At 37.7% G+C, this 15524-nt stretch overlaps 3 protein-coding genes across 11 annotated transcripts in view; 1 reads left to right on the top strand and 2 right to left on the bottom strand.

Annotated features, from left to right (window-relative positions):
* Positions 1-15524, top strand: part of LOC119026856 (stress response protein NST1-like) — a 39704-nt gene that overhangs the window by 2954 nt on the left and 21226 nt on the right. The gene's annotated exons all lie outside the window — the stretch shown is intronic.
* LOC119026895 (low affinity immunoglobulin gamma Fc region receptor II-a-like) lies at positions 2772-5144 on the bottom strand. Of its 2 annotated transcripts, XM_037111553.1 has the most exons (5): positions 5013-5144; positions 4123-4374; positions 3750-3995; positions 3389-3445; positions 2772-3148 (listed from the first exon to the last, which is right to left on the bottom strand). In XM_037111553.1, the coding sequence occupies exons 1-5, from the start codon at positions 5119-5121 to the stop codon at positions 2997-2999; spliced, it is 816 nt and encodes a 271-aa protein (XP_036967448.1). In that variant the 5' UTR covers positions 5122-5144; the 3' UTR covers positions 2772-2996. The 2 variants fall into 2 exon arrangements, with proteins under 2 accessions (XP_036967448.1, XP_036967449.1); XM_037111554.1 differs by lacking the exon at positions 3389-3445.
* On the bottom strand, positions 5828-10599 carry LOC119026872 (low affinity immunoglobulin gamma Fc region receptor II-like). Of its 7 annotated transcripts, none has more exons than XM_037111513.1 (9): positions 10547-10599; positions 10389-10448; positions 9853-10113; positions 9269-9514; positions 8853-9020; positions 8048-8125; positions 7631-7705; positions 7124-7215; positions 5828-6436 (listed from the first exon to the last, which is right to left on the bottom strand). In XM_037111513.1, exons 1-9 carry the CDS (start codon positions 10575-10577, stop codon positions 6416-6418), a joined length of 1032 nt encoding a protein of 343 aa, XP_036967408.1. In that variant the 5' UTR covers positions 10578-10599; the 3' UTR covers positions 5828-6415. The 7 variants fall into 7 exon arrangements, with proteins under 7 accessions (XP_036967408.1, XP_036967411.1, XP_036967410.1 ...); XM_037111516.1 differs by having other exon boundaries at positions 6393-6436; positions 7124-7203; XM_037111515.1 differs by having other exon boundaries at positions 6402-6436; positions 7124-7206.

Genomic DNA, 15524 nt, shown 5'->3' with positions numbered 1-15524 from the left:
TTTCTGAAGAAGGACCTGCAGTACAAGACTGACCAGGTAAACACTTTAATGTATCTCTGTGAATGTGTTCAGCTGTAGTTTCTTCTTTTCTACATCTTTTCATCACATTCATTTGTTTTCAGCTGTCAACAGTTTGTTCCCCTGAAAAGATTTTCCAAGCTGTCCTTGTTTTCTCCTCATTTTGTGCAAACAAAATGAAAAGATCTGCAACTCTATAACTAATTCTTTGACAGTCACAAGTAAAAAAATGAAGCCTTGTTTTTGAAATATTATTCTACTGAACACATGAATGATGAACGACTGAGTCTTTCTAGGAGACTTTTCATACCCAGTCATGATCCTCTCACCTGTTACCACTGAACCTGTTCACCTGTGAAGGATCCAAACAGGTCTCAGATCTGTTGCTGACGTCAAAACATTATATTGTTGTCTCAAACACACACACACACACAGACACAGACACAGACACACACACACACACACACACACACACACACACACACACAGACACAGGGATATGAGCGGCATACTGAATTTATTTGATTCATCTTTAGTAACTGATCTGTGTGTGTTGTCTCCAGAGAGAGTCCAAGAAACAGGACAGCAGCTCACTCAGTCAGAACTCAACCAGAACACCTGAAGTTGATGTTAAGATCGACCCACTGGGCAAATATATCCAACTTATAAACACATCTGCTCAGGTAACGTTGTTCATGTGTGTAGAACAATTTGTGAGTTTTATACAAGATGTAACAATATTGTAACCAGGTGTATGAGGAATATCTCATGTGTTCAAACCAACATGAATCCATGTTGTCATCTTCACATAAAGAGTGAAATGTAATCATTTATAAACACCAGAGATTTAACACTCGCTCACATTCATTTGTTCTCTCGTCTTTCTTTCTCTTCCTCCATCTGACAATCAATTTCCCTCCTGCAGGACCAACAGCTGGGAGGCTGGAACTTAAAGATACAGGTCAACAACAATAAACCTGTTATACATCAATTTACAGACTCATTCAACCTCCAGGCTGATCAACATTTCACTGTGAGTCTTGATTTCTCAGTACATGTTGTTAAATTGACTCTTTTCCTTTCTCCTTTCTGTCAATACTGCCAATGTGTTCCATTTGAATTAAAGTCAACTTAAGGAAATAATAATAATAATAATAATAATAATAATAATAATAATAATAATAATAATAATAATAATAATAATAATAATAATAATAATAATATAGCTTGGTTGTCTGTGTTACAGGTAGGTTGCTGTAAGTATGGCGGGGGTTATCCTCGTGCTCACCTGGTGTTGAAAGACCTGCAGCCCTGGAGCCCTACAGACAACCTGCAGGTCTCCCTCATCAGTTATAATGGAGAGATTCAATATAACTTAGATCGTATTTAATGAAAGATAATAATGAGTCCAGATGTCTCAGCATTGTTTCCTCCATCTGACCTGCGAGCGTCTCCTCTGTTAGAGATCAGAGCCATCAGAGAAATGAAGCATCATGAACACAAAGATTCCCTCTGAGGGGAAACAGAGCTGAACTCCAGCAGACTGAAGACATGAAACATCTGGAACATCAGGACTCACATGTTCCTGCTTGTAATGCAGTAAACATGACATCACACCACTGTCTCACCTGGAGACAGCAGACACTAACCTGTGTTATTCATATTCAATGTAACACTATCACAGTTTTCTCTTGTGACATATTAAACATATTCAGATGTTATAAAGAATAAAATAAAGTCAACAAGCTGAATATTTATATATATATATATATTTACATTAATCAATATTTTACATCACAAATGTATATAAGGTAGTTATGTAACAGCAAGTGTATTCTGGATCTTCTGAACTGTAAAGATATGTTTTATTATTGCTTTTCATATTTGTAATTTAGTTTTAACTGTTTAGAATTCTGTCAGCCATGTTGGATTTTTCACCAGACTGTCAACTTCAGTTATGTTTGTTTTATGTTTATTTGCTCTGAGTCATATTGTTTCCTTTGATGATTTATTGATGATCACTACATGTTTTTTATTGACACATTTTCTGCTCAACAAAACAAACATGATTATGTGTGTTATCTGAACTTTATTAAGACTAAGAAATATATTTTAATAAAACAGAGTTGAAGGATGGCTGCTGCTCCTTTTTAGTGAACGATCATTAATGTCAGTGAACATCAGTGGATTTTATGAAGCACCAGGATTCAAATTCAGAAATCATGATGAATGTAATGTAACATGACTTTGTGTTCTTCCTACTGAGAAACCACTCCACCTTAATAATGCCCAACATTTAATTCTGAAACTTTTCTTTTATAAAGAAAACTGTTGAAAAATACAACTCAAAATAATCATAATGTTCTCTACGTCTCTTAAGTCTCTAGTCTCTCACTACGTTCACCTTTCTGTAATGTTTTTATTATATACTTTCAGTTTGTTGTGTTATTTTGAGAATGACAAACTAAATACAAACACAGCTGACACAGTAACACAGCAGATGGTTTAATATGAATATTTAGACAGGCTGACTTTACATTTCCTTATATACATACGAGACACATCTGACCTGTTAAGATTCTCAGACCATAAACTATTAGTTGTGTCCACTGAGCCTCCTGAACGTCTCGTCTACACACGTACAGACATTTTCTCATGTGGTTTGTGTCTGAGGAGCTCAAATTATCACCAGCATCTGTGGCTCTAAACCAGAACAACATTTACTGACTGAGAGAACTGACACTGACATGGCTTTGTAAAAATAGTCGATGCATCAGTCAGCACCTCTGTGGTTTTTAAACCTTATCTGAGTGTGAGAAAGTCAAACAGCTACTGCAAGACTGAACACGTAGCACAGAGAAGCTAAACACTAAACTTAAACTATGGTAAATGTGAAATAACATGAAGGTGAAAGGTAAAACAATCCCAGTGACTGTAAGACCTAAATCATGATGTTGATCATGACAAGACACTTCTGGTTACTTGTGTGTAACTCTGAGTTTCCCACAGTGAAGCAGTCCCACCAGCAGCAGCAGCAGAGCCACCAGCAAGATGGTGAAAACAGTCCTTAAGACGAGGACGACATACAAGGAGGGACGATCTGAGGAGGGACACGTCTCTCTGTGAAGAGCTACAGAGACAAAAAATATATCTGCTGTAACAGCACGGCAGCATCAATCATGCAACAAAACACAGTCTTTGGAATATTTAAAGTGGACCATTTTACAACAAAATCAGGGTGTATTTTCAGATGGAAAAGTGTCTACAAGCCAGCGTCCCTTACTTTAAGGAGCGTCATAGCAACAGGCGGACAAATGGAAGACAATTCATCATTCCAATTTCACTGAGTAGAGCTGAAGCAGATAAATACCTGTGACTGCTGCAGAGTCATTTTGCCCACGATTAATGCCATCTGGACCCTCTCGCACTGGAGCCAAAAGCCAGATGTGAGTGGGTGCTAGTGGATTTTTTGTCCAGTCTAAAAGAGGTAGATTAACTGACTTGACCAAACTGACCGAACTGTATTATACCCAGAGAAATGTAAAATGGGTTGTGATTATTGGTAACATTTCAATACGTCTACTCAGTTATTGTTGGATGTAAAGAACATTGGATGAGTGGTTCGCAAGCAGGCTGCAAGCAGCAATACTACAGTAGGAACAGTACGGATCTGAACAGCATATATTGAACGGGCACCACAAGAGTTCATGTTAAAAAGTGCTCTGTCTCACCTCTGACAGACAACCAGCTCTCCGGTGATTCTCCAGCTCCAGAGATGCTACACTTGTAGAGTCCTTCATCAGAGTAGGACACATTGTGGATGATCATCTCTCCTGTAGAGCTGCTCTCCAAGAAGCGGCCATCTTTACCGAAATCAGCTGTGAAGTTGGAGGAAGTCGTCTTCGTTCTGCATCGCAGAGTCACATCTTCCCCCTCCATCACGGGCAGGACAGGACTCTCCAGGATCACAGAACCAGCTGAACAACATCACAAAAGGCAAATATGGAAGAAACATACTTTGAAATACAGAATAAGGGACTAGAGGTAATATTTCTCTCATTGATGTATTGGGATTTTAATTGAAACTACATCCAGTCAACATACCAGTGACAGTGATGTGGACAGTGTTGCTACTCTCTCCTCCTCCACCTTCACACCAGTATTCTCCACTGTCTGATTTATAGGCATAGTCAATGGTGCAGGTCACAGTCATCTTCATTATGTCATTCAAGCATGTTTTAAGGAATTCCTTGGTGTTTCTCACTCTCCATCCAGCCAAGACATTGAACCCTTCGCAGGTAAAAGAGACGGACGCGTATTCAAAGATCTGCAGTCTGGTTGGAACGATGCGAAAAGCTGCAACCAACACCAAGAAACAGAAAACAAGATATATTAAATGTTTTGATGTATACTACAATAACAATCAAATCAGGAAATAATAAGACCATATGTTCCTTAGAGAATACAGGTGTGGTCTTTCCTTAATATCCACTCTGAACTTTGGAATACTGAGTAAATGACCCCAGATTATGATCAGTTCATTAGGTGTCAACAATTAATACATTTTGTATGGATGCACGTATCTGTTGAACATCAACAGTAAAAAATATATGGCACATTTTGGCTGAGAGAGAGAATTCTGTGATACATGATTAAATTGAATTATGTAAATTCAAATAAGACAAGATAAAGGCGGGCTACTACTGCTCCAATACAAATTGATGACATATTTGGTGTCATGTGGGTGCAGATAGTCACAAGTCTTCTAGAATTACGAGGCTCTCCTGTTTTATTGTCTTCATGTTTTGACTATTTGATCTGCTTTGTAAGTTTCCACAGATGACTTCAAAAAGGCACTATTGTTATTATTGTATTATTAGTATTGTTAATACTAATAAGTTGTTGTAAACATTTTGCATTAGTGCTGAGGTGATGACTGGGAACATAGTTTTTGTGTACTACGATATTTGATTAAATAACTGATGAATACTTACCAGATGTCAGGCTGTAACTCTGGTGATCATGTGCAACCAGCAGCATCGACACTTTGATCACTGTGGACACAACAGAGAACAGCTGAATGTATAGATGATTCAATGTCATGATAGATAGATTGTCATTAAACATCAGTTTAGAAACATCTTCTTTACTGTGATGGATCCAGAAAAGACACATTAAAAAACACACAAATCAGCCATTTATCTTTTTTCTATCTGAAGAATTGTGCACGAAAAAGATATGTTGCCATGGTTATTCATTTAGATTTGTTCTCTGAAATCATAAACAAAACAAATATTTAACTCACACACTTGAATGCAGAGAGCTGTCACCTCCATGCTGTCTGACTGCTGACTGTCTGAACATCAGACTGACTCAAAGCTAAAAACAGTCTAATGTGGGTGAGAACTTCCGCTTCCTGTGCAGACTAGTATTGTAAGGAGACGTCTGTCAGGACGAAACAATCTTAGATAAGTCCAAATAGACAATTAAATTAGCTTAAATAAGAAAGATGATTTGTATAATGCTACTAAGAGTAATCAGGCCTGAATATGGAAAATGATAATGAAAAATTCATTTAAAATGCAAAAGGTTAAATGGAAATGCACAAAATGAAAAAAAGACAAGATGAAATGAACAAAAAAATAAATAAACAAAAAGAATGAAACAAAAATTGACAATGGAAATAAGAAAAGTGAAACATCAATTATGATGTTTAACATATGAATGTTTAACATGATGATCAATACATATTGTCTATATATTCACGTTTTGTGTCAGCAGGTGTGCAGTTTTCCTGCAGGGGGCAGAGTAAGAGTAAAAAACACATTCTCAGTGCAGAGGACAGCCTGTGACAGCATTAAACAGACTGCACTCATGTTGTTGTAGGAGAATTTTATTTTCATACATGATTACCGAAGCTCTTTTTGTCTAAAGGGGTTGGTTTCTATGTGACAATTGTAATAGTTAGTCTCTCTAGTCTCTTAGATAAAAAAAAAAAAAACACGTTTTCCCTGCATTAAAATGAAGCAAATAACTTGTGTGTGTGTCTGTCTGTCTGACCTGATCTAACTGCATTACAATCTTGTTTGATGTAAAACATATTAAAGTTTTGAAATGGTTGCAAGTGTACATGATTATTACATTTATTTAAGTTTTGTCAAAGACAATACACAAAACAATGATGCAACACTGTGATACGTAAAAGCTTTATGTATGTAAAATCATGTTGGATTTCAGGTTTTTTATAAATTGATGATGTTAAAAACTTTTTAAAAACATATTTTCGTGCATATCCCGACTATAAAAATATACAAATACAACTTTAAAACAAATCTGCAATTATTATTTGTTACTTCTTCTTCTGCAGACATTAACACAACAGTCTCTCTTCTCTTCTTCACTCAGGTGTCTTTTTGACCTGTGAGACAGAAACACAAAGAGTAGATCTGTGGTAGAAATATAATAAACTCAATGTTCTTTTCTCAGCTTTTCTCTGAGGTTTTAGCCTCTTAGATCTCAGGTCATTTTAATTGAATGGTACCTGCTTGGATGTAATCACATGACCTAAACAAAAACAAATACAAAACTTCACACCACGACACCTGCACCCTCATATATAAAGACTGTCTTAGAATATATACTTGAACTTAGTCTTAAGATAATTTCCAATGGTGTGTTTTGAATTCATAGAAGATGCTGAGCATGAGAGGACTTGCATTCATGGCACCTGCCCTTAAATATTTGAGGGTTTACTCAGGAACATCCAGAGACCAAAAGAGAAAATCAAACTTTGTGTAAAATGAAATCATGGTAATTATAGAGGAAACTGAAGCTGTGCAACACATATTATTCAGTGGACTAAATATTGGGTTGACTAATGAAGTCAAACACAATTTGGAATCTTTAAAGGGAATGTTGATGGATGGCTGTGTCCACATTTACTTTTACAAGTGAAAGCTTACGGACATTTTAAGTTCCAGAGCCAGATGCCTGGCTGATCTTTCATGGACACCACTTTACATAGAGCTTGAGAAGCCTGAGAGAGAGAAATCAGTCATATTCAGAGGACGGTGCTGCTGGAGGCTAACATTTCCATCAGTCTTACCATCTGAACAGCAGAATACAGAACGTCTGACTCTGTTGAATTTGGGTCTGTGGCTGCTGTGGAGCTGGATAATCCTGGTTCTGCTGAAGAAGCTGAAAATATTTCATGTCATTTTGGAGGATTCAGGGAATCTTATGACAAAAAGATGTACCTATGAAATATATGAACAAACTATGAGGATTATTCTTTTTAATGTTTTGACTGTCAAGAAAGACTGGTGTCACTGGTTCTGGTTCAAAGTTTTCCAGATAGGATTATTTTTGTGCTGAGGATGAATTCAGGACTCTCACAGCCTGAGTAAAGAAGCTGCTCTTTCACTTTAGGGTTTGACACTAAAACAAAATGTAATTTGTTTCTGTGATGAAGTATTAGTATGAAGATAAAATGTCACAGCTCTGTCACTGTTCTAGTTGAAGATTTTGATGCATCACTTAACTGTGCAGAGATTTTTTTAGAAAATATGTGAAATGTTTTAAATATTCAACAACTTTTTCATCACATACGAACCAGGTTCAGGAGCTTTGGGGGTCTTACTTATGGTCACAGCAGAGTAGACGAGTTGGTGTGAGAACTCATCCTTGTCTGAAACAGAGAAACCAACAGTAAGACTGACAGATGAACTGTAAAGAGCTAATTTTAAATATGGGCAGACTGAAGCGATGAGGGGCCCATTCGCCTCCTTCACTCTGTGGGTCTCTGCTGTGGTTTGTCTCAAGGTGGAGACTCAAACTATCAGCAGCATCAGCTGTGTCGAAAACAAAAAACCACGTCCACGCCGAGAGGACTTAAAAAGAATCCATCTGTGCTGCTGTGGAGCACGTCTCAATCTTTTCTGGTAGCAGCAGCTCAACCACAACTTTCAAAATGGATGACAGCGACACAAAGCAACTCTCGTTATTAAAGTCAACATGAAGTCAAGTGAACCTGTGTTCGTCCTCTGTTTTGTGACGACGACTGCATATGTCACAGCATCAGGATCGTCTGCAACATCATCCCCAGACACTGAAACACAAAAGATGATGTTTGTGGAAAGACAGAAAAAAAGCAAAACATTTAAATCATACATATTTACATACCAACGAGAAGAAGGTCAACAGGTATACACATACAAATGTTATACATAAAAAGAGAGCAATATATTATATATACACACTGTACATATATATGTACATACAAACATGCATGTGTGTGTGTGTAGATATGCTAGTAATATATACACACATACGTATGTATGGTGCACTCACCAGGATGATCGTCCTCTGAGGCAACTGATAAGAAAGATAACAATATGGATACAAACAGCCAAGAAAATAAAAGGAATTCAAAGTTTGTGACTGAGCAGAATGTTCTTTAAAACCCTGTTTAGTCAAAGTTGTACTTTACACAACAACGTTCCCTCAATGTCAAACTGAGTGACAGCGCATTTACAAATATAGAAAAAGTGAAAAAGTAAACTAAGAAAATAAGGTGACTTACATGAAATTACACTCATGTTAAGCATGTGCTTTAACACATAAGCAACAATATGAACAACAAGAACATGATATTCTGAAAGCTCAGACAGAGGAATTTTTAAACATGATATAACCTCATCATGTGTTGGAGCAGCCACACGATATTTTTGCCTCTGAGTGTAAAACACAAGTTCTTTCTGCTTTACTGACTTGTTTTAGTGTTTGGCAGTCGTTTTCAGTAAACATGCTATAGTGTGGTAGCTCCCTGTACATACCTCTGCGTTTCCTAAGATGAAGAAATCCCACCACCACCAGCACCAGAACCATCGTCACAATGGTGACAGCAACCAACAGCAGGATGAACACATGAGGGGAGTCGGAGTCATTTTGAAGGGTCTCGTTATGAGGGGGTGTAGAGGTGATAGAAACAGGATTTGCTGAACCTGAACATGATGTTAATGAAGTGAGCTCAGGTGATGAACAGTCCAACTACATCATGTTACATTAGCACAGATTTTTAGAACAGTTTTGACCACACTGGCATGTTTTGCACAAAATTTCTACCAAGCTTGAAAAAACTAGACTTTTCATAAGCCAGGGTACCATCACCATGTATCATCATCATCCATCCTGACAATACAACCTGCAAAATATCATCTGTGTGCTGTTTTGTAACCCTGTCATGTCTCACCTCTGACAGCCAGCCAGCTGCCAGGTGATTCTCCAACATCAGGAATGCTGCACTTGTAGAGTCCTTCATCAGACAGTTTAACATTATTAATGATCATTTCTCCTGCAGGCGTTCTCTCCATGAGGACGTCATCTTTGTAGAAATTGGCTGTGAAGTTGGAGATAGATGTCTTGCTTCTGCAGTGTAGAGTCACAGCATCTCCATCTTTAACAGGAAGGACAGGACTCTCCAAAATCACAGAGCCAGCTGAGCAACATGTTGAAAAAATTAAATGTTAGCCATGTTGTATGTTACTCGCAGAAGAAAACTGGGGACAACCCTAACAAGTGAGGACAAAAACAGCAGATGCAAGCTTCAGATATACGAGAATATAAGCTATGTATAAGCTTTATAACATAAAATGCAATGTGGTGACATTCACAGAATGAATAGAAAAACAATTATATGAATTTAAAGCATAGTTGATCTTAGAAACAGGAATTGTTATTAGTTGAGCATCCAGGATAATACTGGACCCACCGGATCAAAAACCACAGACAAATTAGGTACAACATGTATTGGTTGCAAAAATACCACACACATACCAGTGACGGTGATGTTGACACTGTTGCTTTGCTGTCCTCCTTCAGTCTCACACCAGTATGCTCCACTATCTGTTGAAAAGGCTCTATCAAATTTGCAAGAGGATCCTGTCGACGTCTTCTCAGTAGTATCACATTTTGGATCAGAGTCTGTAATGTCTGTGATCCGTCTCAAGCGAAGCAAACCCACCGTACATTGAAAAGAGATAGATTCTAACTGAAAGTGTTGAAGTCTGTTTGGACTGATATGAAGAAAATCTGCATCTGAAACCAAGAAAGATGATAGTGTCCGTGAAATAAGATAAAAAAAAGGCACTGTAGAAACCTACACCTTGGGACAGATTAAATTGGGACTTGGTGTAAAGTGCCGGTATTCATTAGCAACAAGGCCATCAATTAATTCTGAATAAAATCTTTCGCAAAGTATAGCATTTAATGAGCTGGGATATAGATTACATTAGACACAAAGACAGTTTTAAGAGGTTTAGCATAACATTCAACCTGGGTCCTTGAGAGTGAAAGGATGACGAGTTACTCACCACTATTCTGAGTACAACTGTCCTGAACTTTTGTCCCCAGCAGAGTAAATTCAAGCATCACTGGATCAAAACAGGAGTAAAGTTAAATACCAGACATAGATAGTTGGATCTACAGGATGCAAAACCTAGAAAAAAAACAAAGAAAACCTGAGACTCACACAGTCTGAAGCAGAGAGATGTGACCTCCATGTTGCCTTCCTGCTCACTGAGTGTCAGTCTGTAGTTCAGCTCAAGTCTGTTGGTGACAACTTCCTCTTCCTGTGCAATTTATTTCTGAGCAAAAGCTTGAGTCAGAGTCACAGTGTCATCAACTGTCAGTCTTTCAGTTACAGGCACTCACTCAAGAGAGTCGACCATCCCTGCCCCTCCATTATCTTAGCCTGGGGTCGCTGTGAGTCATTAGAATTAGTGTGTGTCTTCTTGTTGTAGGGTTGCTGGTTCCTCAATGACTGTCTTCAGACAATCAAATCATGGATGGTTGGATTTGGACCTCAGGACCTGACCAACATTATTTCTCCTCACCTTGGCTCATTGGCCTCTGATGTTAACAAGAAAAAAATCTGGGTGTCATATTTGACTCTGAGTTGAAATTTGACAAACGAATTAGTTGACTAGTAAAAGTTTTATGCAACTTTGCATCATCTCCAAACTCAGATCAATTCTCTGTACCTCTGACCTGAAGAAAGTGATCCATGTCATCATATCATCATTCTTAGACTGTTGTAACTCATTATATATATATATTCTTTTTATATATTATGTTATTATATCAGTAGTCTTTCTCCTGCTTCCATCTAGTCCAAAATGCAACAGCCTGATTCCTCAAGGGATTCAATAAGAGAGAGCACATTACCCCCATTCTCACCTCCCTAATCTGGCTGCCTGTCAGCTGAAGGTCCTGTTGATTGCCAGTAAAGTATAAAATGGGGGCAGGACCTTCTCTAATGTGGCCCTAAACTCTGGAATTCTGCTCCTCCCACCATCTGAGTTTCTGCCACTATTGATCTTTTCAAGAGTAGTCTTACGACAAACTGTTACTCAGAGTGCCTGGAGTAATTACTTTGGATAAAAAAAGCAATAGTCAGGCAAAGTAGTATTAAGAGCGTTTCAAAGCATGGGAGATGATCTGGGATGGTTGCTTGGGTCAAACAAGCACAGAACTTTCACCGATAAAACTGCTGTTTTTGTCCAATATGAAACCAAGTAATTTTTGAGCTTGTGGTCCACCCATCCAGACTGTCACCTGGTTAACTACGTGGGTGTCACAGTTTTCCTGCCCCTGCTCTCAGGCCCTTCACATCACCACTAACCCTAACCCACAATCCACAAGAGGAATGTAGAGTTTGTGGAGGAGTACAAATACCTGGGCACAAGTTTTGACAGTCTGTAAAAATTAGCCTCCAACACTGAGGAAGTGAATTTAATTAGTGTTGCATCATGCACAACACTTAACTGTGGTTTTGTATGTAAAATAATTACATTTATTATGCAAGTAATGTCGTTTTGAGGTCATTGGGAATCACCCAAATCAGTCTTTTAGGTATGCTGATCTGTGCAGATAGTAGGATGTGCAAATAGTTTGCTTTGTTACATGAAGTTCTGCAGAAAATTACAAACCAACTACAAAAAAGTGCTTGTTGTTGCAGAATCACTAGCAGCATGCATACTGACCTGCTGCAGATGGACTGAAATAACTGCTGATTGGTGCAGATTTTCAAACACAAATCTCCACACTCAGGTTGTAAAAATGTCACTTAAGGTCTAAACTCATCATCGGTAAGCTTCAATTTAAATGGGACATTTATTTGTCACTGACTGACTTTATTGAAATTACTGATATTGTAACAACGATTAACATTTCATGTTGTGTATGTGGTTGTAAGAAGTTAACAGACCTTCTTCTTAATACAACTGACTGTTTTGTTTGTGTGGCATGATTTTATAGTGGTCAGTTACCTGGCAACAGGCTCAAGGTTCAGCCATTGACAATGACACTCATAGTGAAACTGAGCTTTAAAGCAGATCAGTTTACCATAAAGGGGTTTACAATGATCTTATTTTTTGACATTGTTTTATTTAAACATTGTGAGATTTAACTTTCAGTTAAAACAATAGACATTTGTAAAGATGAAATTCCCTTTTCATTTGAAACTTATTCTATTTTAAATCAACTGTTCACTGTTAGAAAGGGCAAATTATTCTGGCAAACCTGAAGGAATTCTAAATGTTGTGATTGTGACAGTTGTCCAACTAAAAATACATGAAAAAAACAAAATACATGAGAAAAGGCTGTTCAATTAAAAACTACACATAATGCATGCGCACTTGGCAATTGGTTAAGCAGAGTGAGATCGAGTCACAGCCTGTCAATGATTTACAGACTTGACTGTGCCGTCTGATAAAGTAACCGACATCATGCAGTAGGTACGTTGTGCTCCTCATTTATATATGATTATTCTCAATCTCTCAGCTAAGTTCTATTTTATAACTAACTATCACTCACCAACACAAAAGTGGGTCTTCAGTCAGAGTTATGCTGTGTGTAAAAATACTCAAGTAATTTTGCACGACGTCCATGTTGTCAAAAGTGAAAGTTAGACTGGACATGTTATTGTCATTGTGTGTACACTTTTAAGTTCATTAGTAATGAAGTAAACTGTCAGTGAAGGTGATTTCACAGGTATATACAGATATATACACACACATTCCAGAATGAAATTGCTGCTTTAAACACTTCATATGTTGCAAGTTTTTTTTCCTTTTTCCTTTTCCTTGTAATGTATTACTAATCTGTTTTGGTTTTCAGAGCTCTAAAATGTTTTTCCAAAGGAATCGTCTTCAGTGTCCACTTAGGCCCCTCAGTGTTTTAGTTTACGTTCTTCTCCAGACACACTCTTGTAAAGGTAACTCACACACTGTACACAATGTAATAGTTCAATTAACTTAAGTTTTGCCAAACATAATTACAAAATCAAATGAATGTATCACATTTACTTCTCGGTTAAATACTACTGTTGATGATTTGGGGGAATTGGTGTTTGAGTTGTTCACACACTTTTCCTCTGAAGGCAAAAATAATGTCATTGCTCGAGTTGAGGCACAAAGGGCAGAGCCAGAAAACCAAAGGGTTCAAGCTCTAGAATGACATATAACCACATGTGAAATAATTCAACTTGTTTTCTGTTGAAATGTAGATAGTAGACTGTAGACTGTATGAACTGTCTGGGGCCATGGAAATAAGGTCATTATAATTGGTTGGGTGTACAATAAAAACCTGGATGTGCTGTGCCATTAACACATGCCCTAGAGCCCTATAACAATCATGTCTTTTAGAAATTAGGTTTGTATATTACAGATTACTTTTTCAAGCTGTGCCTTGCAAGAAACCTTTCATTTTCAGCCCAGGAAGTGCTTATAGCACATGTAATTCTGTGTATTTTTACATCAACAGTATTGGCACACTTTTCTAAGGATAGGATATGAAAATATGGATTTTGTTAAATATGTTGTTTTTAAGTCAGCGTTGACAAAGGTGATGATCTTTCTATAAGTTGAGTTGCCAATACACAACCAAGGAAACGTTACTTATGCTTAAGTTGCGACAAGTAACTATTGTAGAAAACAATTTTGGTTGGAAATAGAAATATTCTACTTTGTACTTTTCTTATTCTTAGTCTACCGCCATGCTAGCTGCTCCGTACTTTGAGCCAAGTGATATATTTTAAAATGCCCTCCTTGACTGATATGTTGATTTTGCAGGTATGTTGAGAGTGATAATACATACAATGCATACCTGAGGCTGATTTTAGTGAGCGTTAAACGTGATGCTATCACTTACCATCTGGTGGATGTGTAGTCTTTGCAATTGTGTGTTTTTGTAATTGTTCAGTCACTGTGACTTTCTTGAGTTGAATTTTTTGTTCTTTTAAATTCACAGACATCATATGTGCAACTCATGGCATAATGTTCAATGCTTTGTCTCTCACCATACACTGACATACAGTACTTCTTCTGAAAATGAAGTCTAATGTCTGTCCAGCAGAAGGGTCGCGACATCATTAAGTAGTTCCTACTGCAGGAATAAATAACCATATTCATTTATTTTCAGGTCAGTCTGAGGCAATTGCTCCATCTAAGCCAATAGTGGCAAAAGTTGGCGATGACACCATTTTGCCCTGTCACCTGGAACCTGCAGTGGATGTCGTGTCCTTGACGTTGGAGTGGACAAAACCCGGCCTGAATCCTATGTTTGTCCTTGTGAGGCGTGGTGGGCAGGAACTCCTACACACCAAACATCCATCTTACAAGGGTAGAACATCAGTGTCTATCGATGAACTGAAGAACGGAAACGTTTCACTGAAACTGTCCAAAGTAACACCTTCTGATGCGGGAAGATACCAGTGCTACATTCCAAAACTGAAAATAGGAGCCTCTGTTGAGCTTGTTGTTGGTAAGTGTGTTGGGAGTGTAACTGCTTGGGTGAGGAAGAATTTAGGTGGGATACATAGTTTTGGACATCATGGGTGGAAATATTTTAGGAGTTGATAAAAGTTATTTTATGCTTGAGGTCATCCAAAATCATGTTTTCCATGATACACTTTAGGTCACACTTTAAATCATTAAGTTAGTTACCAAATGAACACATAGTCAATACAATGACTAAGGAAGAAATTATTTTTACTTACATTTTGCCTTGCAGACTTCTGGCATTCCAGCTGTCAATTTGTTGAAGTAATCTGAATAAATTTCACTCTGTACTTCCTGAAGCACCTCCTACAGGTTAGATGGGCACTTCTTAAATACCTTATGGTCAAGCTACTCTCACAGCAGCTCAACACGGTTCAATTCTTTGCTACTCTGACTAGAAGGCCAGCATCCTGAAGTGTTTTAAAATGTTGTATGAGATCTTCAGTTAATTGACTATTGACTGTTATCAAACCCACAATTGCTGATGCTTCAGATACTCAGCTAGCTAAGAAGGCCAATGAGTACAGCTGTTTTCAGGGTTTTCTCATGATCAGTTAGCCTTTAAAAACAACATTGTGTAACACATTTGGATGAGTTAACACAATGTGCCATCGGACCACAGGTGTGATGTTTACCGAAAATGGTCCTCTTTACACAATCAGCCATTTA

This window comes from Acanthopagrus latus, chromosome 10 (genome assembly GCF_904848185.1).
Source record: "Acanthopagrus latus isolate v.2019 chromosome 10, fAcaLat1.1, whole genome shotgun sequence".
Lineage (NCBI taxonomy): Eukaryota > Metazoa > Chordata > Actinopteri > Spariformes > Sparidae > Acanthopagrus > Acanthopagrus latus.
Note: the sequence above shows the minus strand (reverse complement) of the source record. Positions and strands in the feature narration are given on the sequence as shown.

What these genes read in the sequence shown, in the direction of transcription:
- LOC119026895 (XM_037111553.1), bottom strand. Translation starts at nt 5,121, where the DNA reads ATGACATTGAATCATCTATACATTCAGCTGTTCTCTGTTGTGTCCACA. An exon ending in GAGTTACAGCCTGACATCTG is followed by an intron (nt 4,375 to 5,012) that starts GTAAGTATTCAT and finishes TGTTGGTTGCAG; the next exon opens with CTTTTCGCATCGTTCCAACC. An exon ending in GAGCTGGTTGTCTGTCAGAG is followed by an intron (nt 3,446 to 3,749) that starts GTGAGACAGAGC and finishes TTTTGGCTCCAG; the next exon opens with TGCGAGAGGGTCCAGATGGC.
- LOC119026872 (XM_037111510.1), bottom strand. Translation starts at nt 10,577, where the DNA reads ATGGAGGTCACATCTCTCTGCTTCAGACTGT. An exon ending in CAGTTGTACTCAGAATAGTG is followed by an intron (nt 10,114 to 10,388) that starts GTGAGTAACTCG and finishes TCTTGGTTTCAG; the next exon opens with ATGCAGATTTTCTTCATATC. An exon ending in AAAACAGAGGACGAACACAG is followed by an intron (nt 7,706 to 8,047) that starts GTTCACTTGACT and finishes TCTCTGTTTCAG; the next exon opens with ACAAGGATGAGTTCTCACAC.